The sequence below is a fragment of the Dromiciops gliroides genome, chromosome 2 (genome assembly GCF_019393635.1).
Source record: "Dromiciops gliroides isolate mDroGli1 chromosome 2, mDroGli1.pri, whole genome shotgun sequence".
Taxonomy (NCBI): domain Eukaryota; kingdom Metazoa; phylum Chordata; class Mammalia; order Microbiotheria; family Microbiotheriidae; genus Dromiciops; species Dromiciops gliroides.
In genome coordinates, this window is record NC_057862.1 from 179143936 (window position 1) to 179162692 (window position 18757).

The following is an 18757-nucleotide window of genomic DNA, read 5'->3' on the forward strand; positions in this document are numbered from 1 at the left end:
CACCCATCCACTCAGTGGAAATATATGAGGGGAAGGTACTCAGAGGCAAGAGAGACCAAGGCCTCTCATCTCTAGAGCCAACTGGATCTTAAATCTATGGGATGTGGAACATAGACAGGTGAAGGGAAAAAGACCAAGAATGGGCCCAGGTATTTGGGGTTATCACCAGGATGGGATGTAATGGTAAGAATCACTTTTTTAATATTGGTTTTTGTTTTGTTTTGTTTTGGGTGAGGCAATTGGGGTTAAGTGACTTGCCCAGGGTCACACAGCTAGTGTCAAGTGTTTGAGGCCGCATTTGAACTCAGGTACTCCTGACTCCAGGGCCAGTGCTCTATCTACTGTGCCACCTAGCTGCCCCAAGAATCACTTTTTGATCAAATGGTGAGGGATGGGGAAACTAGAGTGGGAAAGAGGATTAATGTAATCATTATATTAAAGGAATAATGAAAGGGAGAAAGAAAAAGAGGAGTCTGTTGATGCTTTTATGGTAGGGGATCTCCTCAGTCCTCTATTACATGGTTATTTTTCAGTCTGAGGATGTTAGGATTTGCCAGTTTTACATGCATGTTAGAGTAGGTGGAGACTTCTCCCTTCCTAGAATTAAGTTTTCTAAGCAGGGCTGGGACAAGACATTTTTACACCCTAGGCAAAATTGGAAAGTTACTCATTTCTCCCAACACAAGCCAGCTGGTTCAGTATCACATGTGACTTGACTTTTCCAAAATTTATTGCTACATGTCATGAAAATTGGCATTTGTATGCAATAAAAAGTATATTTATAAAAAGTAGCATAAAACTTTTTCCTTTGATGTGCTTCCTCTTAATGTTGCAGCCTGGGAAGCAACTTGACTTGTCTAATCTTTATTCTAGTTTTGGTTTTATGATGGTCCTTCTTGGATGTAGAGTTAGGATCAATATGGTAGTGATCTCTCAAGATAGAGAGATAAGGACAGAAAGGACAAATGATGGCTCCTTCATTGAATAATATTGCCTCCACCCTCCAACGAACCCCAAATCTCAAATCAAGACCAGATTTAATACAGATATTAAAGGATTTACAAAATAAGGGGAGTGAGATGGGAGAAGGTGTAGATTTGGAGAGAAGAAACTGGGGAAAAGAATATACAAGTGAGAAAGGAATGTAATAGAATGCAGATGGGAATGGATATATAGTATAAAGGGTTTGAGTTATGAAGGGATAAGGAGCAGGTATCCCAGGGGAGTCATTGCTACTTTCTGTTTCTTTGTTCATTTTTTCCTTCTTTCCCCCAACATATCTCATGCTGTTATGTGGGCCCTTTTCTCGTTCCTCTTTCTGGAACTGACTAATTTCTTTCAGGTCAGCAATTCTAAACTCACCCTGGGGACTATCTCAAGACCTAAAATCTTAGGAAAATCAGTCCAGTATCATAATATGGGCTGACTAAGGGTAGTTACTGCAAGTCTTTCACCATTTTCATCCATGAGACAAACCACACCATACTCAATATCTGTGAAAATTCCTCTGAGATCTGCCAAAGTTTCAGTGGCATGAAAGCCAATCCAAATAACCCTGACTGGCTGCCATATCAGGTCACGTGTTTTTTTCCTTCACTATAGATAAAGGGGAAAAGTCCATTTTGCAAGAATCAAGGCAGTTTATGTGAATGGACACCAAGACCACTTGGTTAGGCAGCTTTATCCTCCCCACTTCTGGTCCCATTTGGGTATCCCATCTACCAGTGTCAACTTTTCCCCAGTTTTATTTTTTCTCAGAGCTTTGGTACCCTTGCTGCACTTCAGCTTCTACACCTCACCTGAATTTTGCGCTTTTCTCCTTTTTTTCTGGTAGAATGCAAGCTCTCGAGGACAGGGATCCCTCCATTTTTGTTTTTTGTATCTTCAGTGCTTAGCTGGCTCATAGGAAGAATTTGATAATTATTTGACAATTACTTGACTAGTTCTTCATTTAGCTAATTGGTATGGGAACTTTGATATCAGGGTGGGGTTATTAGAATTAAAGAAGTAGATGCAAACCAACTTTGACTTCCCTTCATATTCTTCTTTCGAGACCTTTCTGGATCACACCCTTTCTGTAAGCAGAAGCAAAGTATTTTGTAAGAACTCTGTGAATTTTATTTTTGCCCTTGTTTTCTCTTCTTTTTACCTTACTAGAGGATGGAATGGTGAAGGAAGAGAAAGAAATGGTGTTGGAAAAGGTCTCAGATATGGCAATCTGTTCTGGAAGCATTAAGAAGTTATATACCTGGGGCAGCTGGGTGGTGCAGTGGATAGAACACTAGCCCTGGAGTCAGGAGGACCTGAGTTCAAATCCAGCCTCAGACTCTTGACACTTACTAGCTGTGTGACCCCGGGCAAGTCACTTAACCCCAATTGCCTCACCCCGCCCCCCAAAAAAAGAAGTTATATATCTGAGGTTTGTTAAAATTTGTTCCCTCAAATTTTACTTTTAATAAATTTCTAATTGTCTTTGTGTGGCTGTGGCTGATTTCTTGGTTTCTTTCATTCTCTCTGCCTTCACAAGCCACTGAGATGTTCATTGGCTCAAAGCAGAAAGATAAATATGTCCCTGAGGTAAAAACTGGGAGACGACATTTCACAACCAAAACTTGGATGACCTTTCTTCGATTTCATATAGTTTCCATTCAGTTGTCAGGAGACAATGCCAGCAGGGTGTCCTTTCTCCATGGGGTGTGAGTAGCCAGGCAGGAAGAGTAGCTGAATGAAAAATATCATCTCTAGACCAAGAAGTTCAAGAAGTAGAAATCAGGGACAAAGAGTTCAGTACTGACCTGGAATAAGAGGCATTGAAATAAGAAGACAATAAAACTTCCATCCAGGTGATGAGAAGATATTTCTAAAGTATAGCTCTGTCCATGCTAGGTCTGAACCTGGCTGCAAAACTAACATATTGCCTCTAGGATAAAACATGAACTCATGTTTGATATTCAAAGCTTTCACTATCTTGTTCTAGCTAACTGTTCTCTTGCACATTGCTCCTCTTCTCATAATCTCAGTTCTATACAACTGGCCTATTTGTGGGATACTTCTAAACAAGATTCTGTCTTCTATCTCCATGTAATTACATAGAATATTTCATATGCTTTTTTTGTTTTTGTTTTTTTTGCGGGGCAATAAGGGTTAAGTGACTTGCCCAGGGTCACACAGCTAGTGTCAAGTATCTGAGGCTGGATTTGAACTTAGGTCTTCCTGAATCCAGGGTCGGTGCTTTATCCACTGTGCCACCTAGCTGCCCTTCATATGCTTTTAAAACATAGCCTCCTCATCTCCACCTCTTCCCTAGCTTCCCTTAAATCTCCAGATGGTGAGGCCTTCCTTGATTCCTTTCTTTGTACTGTTTTTCCCTCCAAATTTACTTTATATTTGTAATGGATGAGATTGGAGAATACCTCATGAACTCTTGAGTCTTCCCCCTACTGAATTTTTTTTTTTTAAGTGGGGCAATGAGGGTTAAGTGACTTGCCCAGGGTCACACAGCTAGTAAGTGTCAAGTGTCTGAGACTGGATTTGAACTCAGATACTCCTGAATCCAGGGCCAGTGCTTTATCCACTGCACCACCTAGCTGCCCCCCCCTACTGAATTTTTTGTGTTTAATGACATTCATGTTTCTCCCCACACCAAGTAGGATGCAAACTTTGGTAGAGCACAATCACTTTTAACTTTTTCTTTGTGTCCCCAGAACCTATTACAGTTCTTGGAACACTAGTAATAAATGCCTTATTGATTGAATTACTGAATTCAAAAACTGATGAAAAAACCTGAAAAAAGAATTTGACAAATGAGCTTAGATTCATATTCTCTGTGATAGAAAACTTGGAGTTCCCTACTCGTACATTCTTCACTGGCTTGGTAAACAGTCTTCCCCTTGCAGAGCAGAGAACTGCCCCAGTCTCTGGTGAAAATATATTCAAGTATGTTTGGGCATGTAAGAGAGACTTAAACTTTGGAGCAATGGCAAAAATGTAAGGCAAAGACTGGAAGCTCCAGCTTGCCCTCTGCAGTGTTTATAAGTGATTTCTTCAATCTCATTAAAACTTTCAGGCAATGTTTTGGGCCCTGGAACAAGCTGACAGGGGAATGCTGGAAGCTGAAAAGATTTCCAGTATTTTTAAAGCCATAAGATTTCCTGTATCCTGAGCAACTTCCTTTAGGGAGATTGAGTGACAGCAAATAGTTCATTCTGACTAAATTCATCTTGGGAGAGGGTCAGTCCTTCTGGAAGGGCTGGGGTCCTTAATCTTGTTTGTGTCATGGAACCCTTTGGCAATCTGCTGAAACTGTAGATCTCTCTTTAGAACAACGTTTTTAAATAATTGAAGGAAATGTTATGGTCATAGGATTGTAGACTAAGAGCTAAAAAGCCTTCAGACTAAAAGGTTATAGGTCTTCAGATCCATCCACATTATTTTACATATGAGAGTACTGAGGCATAGGGTGGTTAAATTATTTGTTAGGGGTCACATGACTGGTAAATACCTGACACAAGATTTGAACCCACATCTTTTTGACACCCAAGTACAGCACTCCATTCACTACTCCACAGTGATTCTTTCCTTCCCCTCTAAAACAAGTACAGAGTTTGGAACTTGCATATCGCCTTGAATGAGGCATACAACCCATTGAGTTAGCCCATCCAAAAAGAGAGACATTCCATCTTCTTGGATAGATACTGTGGATGAACTATTAGCTAAGAACAGAATTAAACAGAAGGGATAATGATTCAGAAATGGGCAACAGCTAGTGTAAAGGCAAAGAGATTAGGTATAGATGACAGCATTCTACAACTATGATCATTGTGAATTTATAAAGCTTTATCAGTGGGAAAGCATGAAATACATTTTTAAAAAGGAAAGCCTTAGGGGCAGCTAGGTGATGCAGTGGATAGAGCACCAGCCCTGGAGTCAGGAGTACCTGAGTTCAAATCCGGCCTCAGACACTTAACACTTACTAGCTGTGTGACCCTGGGCAAGTCACTTAACCTCAATTGCCTCACTTAAAAAAAAAAAAAGGAAAGCCTTCATAGTTTATATTAACAGAAAATTTAATTCACGTGATGGTGTCTTGAGAAAGTACCTCTGTTCAAAAGGAATCATCATAATTTTTAGATTCCACTATGTTATCCTAGAATTAGGATTCTGAAAGAGACATTAAGAATCCTATAAATCTATCCACTTTGAGCTAACTTTGGAAAATATTATTTCATGTTAAGCTTTTCTACCTAGATTCAACCCCATTTTTAGGCTTCAGTTTTGAATTAAGTGCATAATCTGACCTTCCTTTCCCTGGGACAGGCACAAGGTGGTTGTCCATCTCAGTCTATAGTTTACCTGTAGAGCAGGTATTATATTAGGAATAAGTTTACTCAAGGATGGAATTTAGGAGACTTTATATGCAAGCCCAGAAGGTCACAGCTTAAAGTACTGAAAAACTTCCAGAAAAAAAGAGACCGGGGCTTGAGGGATTGGGATGTGAGAGTGACAAAAATATATAGCTCAGATGAATAGATTATTTTAGGGTATATAAAGTATTTTTAATAGGAAAGTCATGAGAATAGTAGGTCAAGTATAAATGGGGAAACAGGTTCAGAGAGAGTGCTGTGCAGAGATCTCGGAGGTCAGAAGTGCTTAAAAAGATCAGAAAGAGTTAAAGGGTTGGATTGGTGGCTGTTCTGTTCCTTATTTGAGTGAAGAATTTATATCATTTTATCTAAAACCTTTGTCCATCATTTCCTCTGGTGTTTGGTCTGGATTTGTTTATTTCCTCATGAGTTGAGGCAAAAGAGGAAGAGATGAAAGAGGCAAAACTGCTTGAATGAGTAAGGAGTCCCACTGTCCAGTTTATTATTTCTGTAACTACATCATGCTACTGTGGCCCAGCTATGGGGAAGAATTTGGTTTCTCTAGAAAAATCTGGATTTGGACCTGTTTTCACAAGCATAGGCAGTAGAGTCAGAGTGAGTAGAGGTTGGGTGGGTAATGATAGGTGAGGTAAAGGGGGATGGTCAGGGATTTTCTGTCAGTTTAGGAAACCTCTGCATGTCACAGCCCCAGAAAATGAGGACCCTTACATCACTTCTAATCTGAAGCCATGGCCTTGCCTCTCTCCAGCCCCACCCACTCAGTGGGAATATATAAAAAAGAATACATTCAGAGGGAAGAGAGACCAGGGTTTCTTCTTGTCTCTGTGACCAACTGGATCCTAAATCTGCAGAAGGTAGAGCCCAGATAGTAAGTAGGTGGGAGAGCAATATCCCAAATGGGACTGGGTATTTGGGGTTATCTCTAGGAGGGAAGGCAATGGTAAGAATCCTTTTTTGATCAAGTGGTGAGGAGTAGGGAAACTAGAATGGGAAAGAGTATAAGTGTAATAATTATATTAAAGGAATAAAGAAAGGAGGTACAGAGGAGTCTGCTAATGCTTTTACCAAGTAAAGGAGCTTAAGAGGACCCTTTTAACCCCCTATTACACGATTATCTATCAGTCTGAGGATGTTAGAAATTGGTGGTTTTATATACACATTAGAGTAAGTGAAAACCTCTCTCTTCCTAGAGTCAAGTTTTCTAAGCAGAGTTGGGATAAGACGTCATTATCCGCCAAACCAGCCACCCCTGCAAAATTGGAAATTGATTTATTCTCCCTACCTGCCTCAGTTTGTAAGTATTCAGTATTAAATGTGACTTGATTTTATTTCACAAAATTGATAGCTAAATGTCATGAAGAGTAGAATTGGTGGGTACTAAATATGTGCATTTATTTATTTATCTATCTATTTATTTGTTTGTCAGGCAACAAGGGTTAAGTGACTTGCCCAGGGTCACACAGCTAGTAAGTGTCAAGTGTCTGAGGCCAGATTTGAACTCAGGTCCTCCTGAATCCAGGGCCGGTGTTTTATCTACTGTACCACCTAGCTGCTCTAAATAGGTGCATTTATAAAGAGTAGCAATAAAAAAGCTTCTTTTGATGTGTTTCCCTGAATGTTGCAGCCTGGGCAGGAGCTTGACCTTTGTAGCCTTCACTCTAACTTTGATTCTATCATGGTACTGCTTAGATTTAGACTTAGAATCAATATGGAAGTGATCTCTCAGTATAGGGATAAAAAGAGAGAGAGGATGAATGATGGCTCCTTCCTTGAGCAACTTTGCCTCCACCCTCTAATTACCCTAAATTCTCAAATCAAGACCAGATTTAAAAGTCAGTACAGTAGGGGCAGCTAGGTGGCACAGTGGATAAACCACTGGCCCTGGATTCAGGAAGACCTGAGTTCAAATCCAGCCTCAGACACTTGACATTTACTAGCTGTGTGACCCTGGGCAAGTCACTTAACCCTCATTGCGTGCCCCGCCCCCCAATTAAAAAAAAATAAAGGTCAGTACAGTGGAATGGGGCATTGGTAAAGATCTGGAGTAAAGATATGAAAAAGGTGTTTATAAGTGGGTTAGGAATATAGCACAGATAATAAGAGAACATAATGAGGGCAAGAAAGAAATGAAGTTATAGTGGTGAGAGTTTGAGCTATGAAGGGTTGGGGGGAATCTAGTGTTCCAGCAGAATTTACAGATTGCTACATCTGACTACTTCTTTCATTTTTTTCTTCTTTCCTAAGGCCAGATGTCTTCCACAATGATGTGGACCCTTTTCTTGCTCTTTTTCCTGAACCTGACTCACTTCTCCCAGTCTCAGCACTTCTGGAGGTACTATGTAGACTACCCCAGGACCAACTTCAAAGGCAAAGCAGAGCACTACTGTGATGAAATCATAAGGCACAGGAAGCTAAAGATTAAGGTTTTCTGCTTTCCTTTCCATACCTTCATCCACGAAACGAACCAAACCATCCTCAACATCTGTTCAAAGTCCAACGAGAGCCACAAATGTTCCTCTGGATCATATTGTCATATAAGCTCCACCCCCCTTAGGGTCACAGATTGTTTTACCATCTACCCTGACTTTTTCCCTAACTGTAAATACAGACAAAGGTTGTGTAGTAGAAGAGTTGAGGCATTTTGTGTGAATGGACGACCACAATACATTGTTCTTTAGTTTCTACCACCCAACCCCAGCCTGAATCTCTCCTTTTTCTGATAGAATGTAAACTCCTGGAGAGACTCCATTTTTATTTTTGCATATCCAATGTCTAACACATACTTGGTTCATATGAAGAACTTAATAATTACTTGCAGATTGATTAATTCTTCTATTAGCTAATTTTTATGAGGATTTTGATATTAGATTGGCAGTTAGGACTAAAGACTTGGAAGCAGATCCATTCTTTTTTTTTTTTTTTTTTTTTTTTTTATTTAGGCAATTTGGGTTAAGTGACTTGCCCAGGGTCACACAGCTAGTAAGTGTTGAGTGTCTGAGGCAGGATTTGAACTCAGGTAGGTCCTCCTGAATCCAGGGCCGGTGCTCTATCCACTGCACCACCTAGCTGCCCCCCTTCATATTCTTCTTACAGGACATTTATCTCTTATCCCACCTTTTGTATAATCATAGGGCCAAAATTTTTATATGGGTTCCCTGTATTTAATTTCTCCCCTCATTTCCTTACCTTTGTATATCACTAGGGGATTGGGTGGTGAAAGAAAGGGAGTTGGGAAGGGTGTCTAGCATGACAATCTACTCTAGAAAGATCTTTACAGAGAAATTATGTACTCAAGGACTGTGGAATGTTTTTTTTCTTCTTCAAATTTTGCTTTAAATAAAAGTTTAGTTGTCCTGGTTGAATGGCTGTGGCTTTTTTTGTTTGTTTATTTGTTTTTGGCTTCTTTCACTATTTCTTCTTTCATAGGCCACTGAGAAGTTCATTGGCTTTAAAGCAGAAAGATAAATATGTTCCTGAGGTAAGAACTGGGAGGTGACATCTCATAATCAAAGTTTGGATGATCCTTTTTTAAATTTCAGATGGAGACAATGCTAGGGGACAATTTCAGGGGACATTGCCAGAAGGGGGTACTTTTTCTATTGGGTGTGGGTAGCCCAGCAGGAGAAGCAGCTGAATTAAAAAATAATAATCTGTAGGCCAAGGAGTCCAGAAATCATAGACAAAGAATTCAGTATTGACCTAGAATACGATGCATAGATACAAGAGCACAAGCTTCCATCAAGGTGTTGAGAGAATATTTTTAAAGTATAAGTCTGGGGGGCAGCTAGGTGGCACAGTGGATAAAGCACTGGCCCTGAATTCAAGAGGACCTGAGTTCAAATTTGACCTCAGACACTTGACACTTACTAGCTGTGTGACCCTGGGCAAGTCACTTAACCCTCATTTCCCCCCCCCAGCCCCCCAAAAAAGTATAGGTCTGTCCATGCTAGGTCTGAACTTGACTGCAAAACTAACAGTAGCATCTTATTTCTTCTAAGATAAAACATAAACTCTTATTTGACATTTAAAGCCCTTCACTAGCATGTTCCAGTTAACTGCTCTCTTGCATATTGCTCCCCTTCTCATAATCTCAGTACCACAAAAATTGGCCCAGTTGCTGATGCTTTTAGACAATTCTTTGTCTCCCATGTCCATGGCTTTGCATAAATTATTCCACATCTCAAAACTATAAAAATGTTTATTATTAAAATCATCTACCCTCCTCATTTCTACCTCTTGGAACCTCTAGCTTCCTTTACATCTCCAATGGTGGAGAGTTGATTTCCTTCTAATGGTCCTATTATTCCCTCTAAATTTACTTTGCATTTGTAAGGGGTTTGGATTAGAGAATACCTCATGAACTGTTGAGTCTTCTCCCTATTAATTTTTGGAATTTATTGATGTCCATGTGCCTTCCTGCTCCCATAGGATACAAGCTTCTTTAGAATAGTCTCTTTTACCTTTGTCTTTGTATCCCCAATACCTTTCACATTTCCTGGAACAAAGTAGGTGTTGATCAGTGCCTTATTGATTGAATTACTGATTAATTCAAGCTCTGAGGTAGAAACAGGAAAAAGAATCTGACAAATGTGTTTAAATGCACATTTTTTTTTTTATGGGGCAATGAGGGTTAAGCGACTTGCCCAGGGTCACACAGCTAGTAAGTGTCAAGTGTCTGAGGCCAGATCTAAACTCAGGTCTTCCTGAATCCAGGGCTGGTGCTTTATCCACCACCTAGCTGCCCCTAAATGCACATTCTTTGGGGAAGAAAATCAAAATTGTTCCTTACCGATAAATTCTTTTATTATTATTATTATTTTTTGCAGAGCAATGAGGGTTAAGTGACTTGCCCAGGGTCACCCAGCTAGTAAGTGTCAAGTGTCTAAGGCTAGACTTGAACTCAGGTCCTCCTGAATCCAAGGCCAGTGCTTTATCCACTGCACCGCCTAGCTGCCTTTACCCATAAATTCTTAACTGGCCTTTGGGCAGTTTGGGCAAATGATGGATGAGGATTCATTGAAGGCTTTGATGAGCAGAGTCTTCTCTTTGCAGAGCTGAGAAATGGCCCCTGTTACTTGTTCCAGTCCCTGGTGAATACTGTGAAAAATGTTTTTCTATGTTTGAGGATTTAAGGGACACAGGAACTTTGTTCTAACTCCAGCTTGCTTCCTGTATTGTTTCTAAGTAACTCCTTGAGCAGTGAGGGTTAAATGACTTGCCCAGGGTCACACAGCTAGTAAGTGTCAAGTGTCTGAGGCCGGATTTGAACTCAGGTCCTTCTGAATCCAGGGCCAGTGCTTTATCCTCCATGCCACCTAGCTGCCTCACTGCTTGAGTCTTAATAAAGCTCCAAAGTAATTTGCAGGTCTCTAGAAGAAGCTGACAGGAGAATGGCTTTTAGAGTCAAAATATAGAATTCCTGCATCTTGGGCAACTTTCCTTGGGGGAGTTAAGTGGCCACTAATAATTCACTTTCTGGGGATTGGGAAGGGCCAGTCTCTCTTGGAGGGCTGGCATTCCTAATCTTGTTTGTATCATGAAATCCTTTGGCAGTCTACTGAAGCTATGAATCTCTCTTTAGAGCAATGTTTTTAAATAATTGAAGGAAATGCTAAATTTCATGAGAATGGAGATGCAGTTTATTTCTCTGTCAAGCTTAGAACACATAAAATGTGCCCATGTCCCTGAGGTTAAGAATCCTTCCCACAGAGAGTCCTATCCTGATCCTATGGAATCTCCTTCTCTCCCCTTGACAATCCTTGGAAAAGGGGGAAGAGGAGGGACTGATGTGAAGTTGAAGTGCCCTGGGAAAGTGAGTCCAAAGAGGAGAGCCACTGTAGAGACCTTGAGGTTAGCAACTTGGGCCTGAATATTTGAGAGGGAGATTGCCAATCCTTCAAACTCTTAATTGTTTTCCATGTCATCACCCCAGAATTGGCTAGATATCTCCCTACCACATCTTGGCCCCTTTGTGAAAGTTCAATTCTATACTTACTGTCTTCTCTTGAATCCCTTGCCCCCTTCCCCTATAGGTCATGTTGCCTTGTTAAATCTCAATTCTGAATTATATCCACCATCCACAGTCTTTGCTTATATTCATGTGTTGCTGAAAGAAGGTGGAGAAAATTATAAAAAGTGCTGACCTGGTCTACTCAAGATTTACAGTGCATAATTTCAACCAGGCTCTGATTGCAATGGGGCCATCATTTATACTTTCCTAACTGATCACTCTCCTACTCACGACAGCATCTTTTTCCAAAATTTTCATCCTTTCTCAAATCTCCTCCTCTCCCCAACCTCTCAGTTCAGAACTTTGTCTCATATTACACACACACACACACACACACACACACACACACACACACACACACACACACACACACACTGAAGACATTTGTTGAGAGCTTACTGTTCTTTTCTACTCCTCAACTCACATATGCCAGATGTCTTCTGGAACTCTCTCCATCTTCACCCCTTTCTCACATGAGGTATTGGTTCTTTTCCTTGTAAAGACAACACCCTCTCAACACAAAAGTGATCCCATTCCATCTCATTTTCTCCAGAAGATTGCTCTTTTTATTATCGCCACTTATTCACTCATTTTAATCTCAGTCAGTCAATTAACATTTCTGTCTGAAAGGCATTTTGCTAAGTGCTGAGGATACAAAAAGAGGCAAAAGACAGTCCCTGCCCTCAAGGAACTCATAATCTAATTACAGAGACAACAAGCAAACAAATATGAACAAACAGGCTATATACAAAGTAAATGGGAAATAATTAAGAGGCAGAAGGCACTAGAATTAAGAGAGCTAGGGAAAAGTTTCCTGTAGAAGACAGGACTTTAAAGAAGCAAGTGAACGCAGAAAAAATATCTGGAGCTGAGAGATTGCATCTTGTTTGAGGAACAAAAAGGAGGCTGGTATCACTGGATCAAAGAATAAGTGTCAGGGAGTAAGTTGTGAGAAGATTGTAAAGGTAGGAGCAGCTCAGTTATGAAGGCCTTTGAATCCCAAATGAAGGATTTTCTATTTAATCCTGTCTCCATACTGCCTACAATTAGGCCCATGTCTTTCCCATCCTTAAAAACCCCTCACTTCATTTATCTATCCGCACTAGCTACCCTCCCACATCTCCCCTTCTTTATTGTTGCTAAACGCTTTGAGAAGGCCATCTATGAGAGGTTCTTCCACTTCTTTTCCTCTAAGTCTTTTCGTAACTCTCTACAATTTGGTTTCTGACATCACTCCACTGAAATTTCTTCTGTAGAAAGTTACCAGGGCAGCTAGGTGGCACAGTGGATAAAGCACCTGCCCTGGATTCAGGACGATCTGAGTTCAAATTCAGCCTCAGACACTTGACACTTACTAGCTCTGTGACTCTGGGCAAGTCACTTAACCTTCATTTCCTTGCATAAAAAAAAAAAAGTTACCAATGACCCTTCAATTGCTAAATATATTGTCCTTTTATCAATCCTCATCCTTCTTGACTGTTCTGCAGCCTTTCACACTGTTTAACTGGTAATACTTTTTAAATTCTCTTCTTACTTTTCTGATCTCTCCTCATTTTCCTTTCCAGGATCTTCTTTGAGGTCATGTCTACTGGGAGTTACTGGGAGTTCCAAAGGGCTCTGCCTCACCCCTCTTCTCTTCTCTGCATATATTATATCAGCTTTCTGATCTCATCAGCTCCCATGGATGCAATGCTCATTTCTAGGCTGATAATTTTCAAATCTACTTATCTAGCCTAACCTCTCTGGCTAACTTTTTTTTTAATGTTATAAATGTTATATTTATTATATTAATATTAGCCTATTGACATATTTACAATGTGTTAGCCTGTGTTGAATTCTTTTTTTTTTACATATAAGGTATTTTATTTTTTCCATTACATGTAAAGATAGTTCTCAACTTTTGTTTATACAAGCTTTACAATTTCAGATTTTTCTCCCTCCCTCCCCTCCCTCCCCCCTCCCCTAGACAGCAGGTAATCTGATATAGGTTATATCTATATATCTATATACATATCTATATATATATACACATAATAACATTAATCCTATTTCTGCATTAGTCCTGTTATAAGAGAAAAAATCAGAGCAATGATACAAAACCTGAAAATAGAAAAAAAAAACAACAGCACCAAAAACAAAAGAAATAGTATGGTTCAATCAGCATCTATACTCCCCAGTTCTTTTTTTTTTTTTCTTGGATTTGAAGATCCTCTTCTATCATGAGTTCCCTGGAACTCTTTTGTATCTGGCTAACTTTGTATCTCTGACTGCTTATTGAACTTCTCAACCTGGATATCTCATAGCAATATTAAATTCAACATATACAGTATTAAATTCTAGATTTTCTCCTCTTCCTAACTTCCCTGTTACTATGGTTCCACCACCATCCTCTAAGTATATAGCCTAGCAACCCAGAAATGATCCTTAACTTCTTACTCTCTTTCACTCCTGCTCATATCCAATTATTTGCCAAGATCTATTGATTTTACTTTTGTAACATTTCTATTATCTGCCCCCTTCCCTCCTCTAATACTGTCACCACTCTTAGCACCTCACACCTGAGCTATTGAAATATCTGCATGGGTGAATTCCCTGCCACAAGTCTTTTCCCACTCCAATTGATCCTCCTCCAGCTATAAGTGATTTCTAACCAATAAAATCCAATTCTTCCTTATCACTTCTATGATCAAATGTAAACTGCTGTGTTTGATGTGTTCAGAGCCCCTCATAACTTCCTCCCTAAATCTTTTCTGTCTTTTAATACATATGTACATATATATATGTAGTTAAATGTTTCCCATTTACATATACAAGATTTTTTTTTTTTGGATGAGGCAATTGGGGTTAAGTGACTTGCCCAGGGTCACACAGCTAGTAAGTGTTAAGTGTCTGAGGCCGGATTTGAACTCAGGTACTCCTGACTCCAGGGCTGGTGCTTTATCCACTGCGTCACCTAACTGCCCCCATATACAAGATTTTAATACCCATTTTTAAAAATGTGAGTCCCAAATTCTTTCCCTCCCTCCTGCCCTTCCACCATTCCTTGAGAAGGTGAGCAATATGATTATACATGTGAAGTCATGCTAAACATATTTCCATATTAACTATATTACAAAAGAAAACACACAAACTTCCCTTCCTCCCCCAAGAAAAATAAAGCTAAAAAAGGGTACGCTTCACTAGTTCTTTCTGGAGGTGGATAGCATTTTCTATCACAGGTACTTTGGTGGGTTTTTTTTGGGGGGGGGTTGTTTTTGTTTTTGTTTTTTGTGGGGCAATGAGGGTTAAGTGACTTGCCCAGGGTCACACAGCTAGTAAGTGTCAAGTGTCTGAGGCTGGATTTGAACTCACGTACTTCTGACTCCAGGGCTGGTGCTCTAACTTCTGCTCCACCTAGCTGCCCCCATAGGTACTTTGGAACGGTCTTGGATCATGTCTTGATCAGAATAGCTATGTCTTTCACAGTTGATAATCCTTACAATATTGCTGTTAGTATTTACAATATTCTCCTGGTTCTGCTCACTTTACTTTTCATGAGTTCATGGTCTTCCCAGCTTTTCCTATAATGATCCTTCTCATCATTTCTTAAGGCACTATTGTGTTCCATCACAATTATATATCACGACTTGTTCAGCCATTCACCAACTGATGTTCATCCCTTTAATTTCTAATTCTTTGCCACCATGAAAGAGCTGCTAAAATATTTTTCAAATCCTTTCTCCTTTTTTTTAATCTTATTGGAATGCAGACTTAGTAGTGGAACAAAGGATAAGTATAGCTTTATAGCCCTTTAGGCATAGTTCCAAATTGTTCTACAACTCCACCAACAGAGTTAGTGTCCTACCACATTCCCTCTAGCATTTGTCATTTTACTTTTCTGCCATCTTAGCCAATCTCATAGGTATGAGGTGATAACTCAGAGTTGTTTTTATTTCCATTTTTCTGATTGGAATACCTGAAAACCATGATCAAAGCACCAGCACCAACATAGATCCCTGTAGTCTCCCCCCTGCCCAGGGCTCAGCCCTCTCACCACACTGTGAGCTTAGTTCCAGACGACACTACCGCTTCAGCTGATTCAGAGGCTCTGGGGGGTTTCCTTCTCTGGTGAGGCCTTCCTGGGACTGGATCTGTCAGGGTGACTGTGGGGTTGGGCTCAACTCCTGTATCAGTACAGCATCTCCCTCCTTCTGACCTTCCAAGCTGTTCTTGGTTAGAAGATGATTTCAGCACATTCTTTTGTGAGTTTTGCTTCTCTGGGCATTTTCCTATGGCGTTATTTGGATGTTTTTTGGAGTGATCGTGTCATGAGTTCCGCAAATCCCTTTTGAAGAGGGATAGGGTGAAAGAAGATGGATAACAGGTGTATGATTCCAGCAATAGGCTCCCACCTTGCTAAGCAACCTGATGCAATGAAGAAAGAGCTGTCAATCAGAAATCAATCAGATTTAATTTGACATGTGTACCATGTACCATGTACCGTGTACCATGTGCTGTGTACTGTGTGCCATGTACTATGTGCCATGTACCATGTGCTGTGTTCTGTGTGCCGTGTACCATGTGCCATGTGTGGGTGTACTGTGTACCACATATTGTGTGCCATGGTGTTTAGTATGGTATAGTGTATAGGACAGCTAGGTTGCATGATGCTTAGAGTGCCGGGCCTAGAGTTAGATACTTACTTGTGTGACCCTGGGCAAGTCACTGCCCTTGTTTGCCCCAGTTTTTCTCATGAGCTCAAGAAGGGGCAGGAATCAATCAGAAATCAATCAGGATTAATTTGACAAGTGTATCATGTACCGTGTGCCATGTGCTGTGTACCATGTACCGTGTACCATGTGTCATGTAGTATGTGCTGCATACCATGTGCCATGGGCAGGTGTACCATGTACCACATATTGTGTGCTGTGGTGTCAAGTATGGTATAGTGTATAGGACAGCTAGGTTGCACAATGCTTAGAGTGCTGGGCCTAGAGTTAGATATTTACTTGTGTGACCCTGGGCAAGTTTTTTTAACCTCTTTTTCCATTTGGCCAACTCTGTATGTTTTTTTTTAAAGGATTTTTTTCTTCAGTGTTTTTTGTGACTCTTTTACCAAGATGTTAGCTGTCTTTTCATAATTTTCTTACCTTGCTTTCATTTCTTTGTCAAATTTTCCCTCTAGCACTCTTATTTGAATTTTAAAATCATTTTTAGCTTTTCCAGCAATTCTTCTTGGAGTTATGAGCGATTCACATTTTTTTTTCCCTTTGAGGTTTTGTTTGTATCTGTTTTGACATCATCTTCTGAGTTTGTGTCTTGATCTTCATTGTCGCTATAATAGGTTTTTACAGTTGGGTTCCTGTTGTTGTTGTTGTTTATTCATTTTCCCAGACTATTTCTTTTTTTTTTTTATAACAATTTGTCTTTTTATTTAGCACTTCTACAAATTATGCCTTAACAGCAAATTTCTGAAGAGGGTACAGGCGTTCCTTCCTCTGCTGTTTTTTGGTCTTCAGGCTTTCCTCATGCTTATTAAGCCTGCGGCGCATGGCACGGGTCTTCTTGGGCCGAAGGTCCAGGGGCTTGTATTTCTTGCCCTTATAGAATTTCCTGAGGTTCTCTTTTTGTGTCTGGTTGATGACAGTCAGGACTCGGGCAATAGATTTTCTGACAACTCGGATCTTAGATAGCTTGGATGCAGCTCCTCCAGTGACCTTAGCCACTCTCAATTGGGAAAGTTCCACCTTTAAATCATCTAACTGTTTAAGTAGCTCCTCCTTCTTCTTCCCACGAAGATCCCTGGCCTTGATTTTGCCATGATCGAAGATACGACAGTCCGCCACCGGATCCGAGGAGAAAGAGCCCAGACTATTTCTTGACTTTAAACTTTATGTTAAAGTCAGGCTCTATTCCTTGTATGAGGGGGCATCATCTCAAGCTTCAGGCTTTTTTCACTGCTATTTTCAGAGCTAGATCTGGGGTTTGGAAGTTATCAGTGCTTTCAAGGTGGTGTGATCTGGGGAGAGGTGTGGTCTCTGCTCTTTTGTTCTGTGCTCTATTCCTTACCCAGGAAGGGTCCCTGATCCCTTGGGATTGCAATCTATACTCCTTCTCAGGGACCCTGCTCCCTTGGGATCAGATGTGATACTGCTCCTCAGGACTTCCATTCCCTCTTGAATGAAAATTCTTCTTTCTGTCTTTCAACTATGACACAGAAGTGGATATAAGTTGTGGAATTGTCAAACAGCATATGCTTATTACATCTAGTACTAGCACAGGGGTCCCCTGTAATCTCTTTATGATCCATTACCAGGTCCTCATACTGTCTCTGGATTGAGAACTCCTGAAACCACTGCAGTTTCTGTCATCACTGGCTAGTGCCACCACTGGTGTTACATCCATGTGAGTTCTGGGCCAGCCTCCACCCATGTCACAGATCTCTCCTTCTGACCTCCTGAGTTGTCTTGGGCTAGAAAAATATCTCAACCTGACCTTTTGTAGGCTCTGCTACTCCAGAATTCAATTTGAGGTGTTATTATAAAGTTGTTTGGAGGGAAATATGCCAGGAATTTGGCCCAGTGCTTCTTCTCTTCCACCATCTTGGCTTTGTCCCTAAAACTGGCTTTTCTGTCTTCTAACATTTTCTACCCTCTCATCCAAATACTCTGAGAGTCAGTGACACTGGCCTCCTTGCTAGTCTTCACACAAGATATTCAATCTCCATACTATGGAATATTTACTGGCTGAGGGTCAAGCCTGTACTTCTTTCTCTCCTAATTTGACTTTCTTGTGTCCCTGGGTTTCTTGAAATCCTATCTAAAAAACTCACCTACTACAAGAAGCCTTCTCTGATCAGTGTAATTATAGTGTCTTCTCTCTTTTGGTTGTCTCTAATTAATACTACACATAGTTGTTTGCATATTGTCTTTCTCATTATACTGTGTGTTTCTCGAGTCTTATCTTTTTCTTGTTTCTATATTCCAAGCACTTAGGGCAGGATCTGGTACATAGTAGGCTCTAAATAAATATTTGTTTTCTGAACAACTAATTAACTGTTTGGCCTAATTTGTGTGAAGAATTTCTATTATTCCTAGCAGTAATCTTTCCCCAGTTACTCCTATTACCTTTTTGGGGGGGGGTAAGGAGGTGGGCAGGATTTTACTTTGCTCATGAGACGAATGCCAAAGAGAAGTTGGGGTAAGAGGTAAAACTGATTGTAGGAATGAGGACCCCCCCCCCCAATTTTCTTTTTTTTCTTTTCTTTTCTTTTCTTTTTTTGCAGGGCAATGGGGGTTAAGTGACTTGCCCAGGGTCACACAGCTAGTAAGTATCAAGTGTCTGAGGTCAAATTTGAACTCAGGTCCTCCTGAATCCAGGGCCG

General features: G+C 40.4%; 1 protein-coding gene across 1 annotated transcript; it reads right to left on the reverse strand.

Moving 5' to 3' along the window:
* Positions 1 to 16775: 16775 nt before the first annotated feature.
* On the reverse strand, positions 16776 to 17543 carry LOC122738487 (60S ribosomal protein L35-like). The gene is made up of 2 exons (XM_043980505.1): positions 17443 to 17543; positions 16776 to 17262 (listed from the first exon to the last, which is right to left on the reverse strand). The coding sequence occupies exons 1-2, from the start codon at positions 17541 to 17543 to the stop codon at positions 16824 to 16826; spliced, it is 540 nt and encodes a 179-aa protein (XP_043836440.1). The 3' UTR covers positions 16776 to 16823.
* Positions 17544 to 18757: the final 1214 nt, after the last annotated feature.

What these genes read in the sequence shown, in the direction of transcription:
- LOC122738487 (XM_043980505.1), bottom strand. Translation starts at nt 17,543, where the DNA reads ATGGAAGTCCTGAGGAGCAGTATCACATCTGATCCCAAGGGAGCAGGG. An exon ending in GGATCAGGGACCCTTCCTGG is followed by an intron (nt 17,263 to 17,442) that starts GTAAGGAATAGA and finishes TTTAACATAAAG; the next exon opens with TTTAAAGTCAAGAAATAGTC.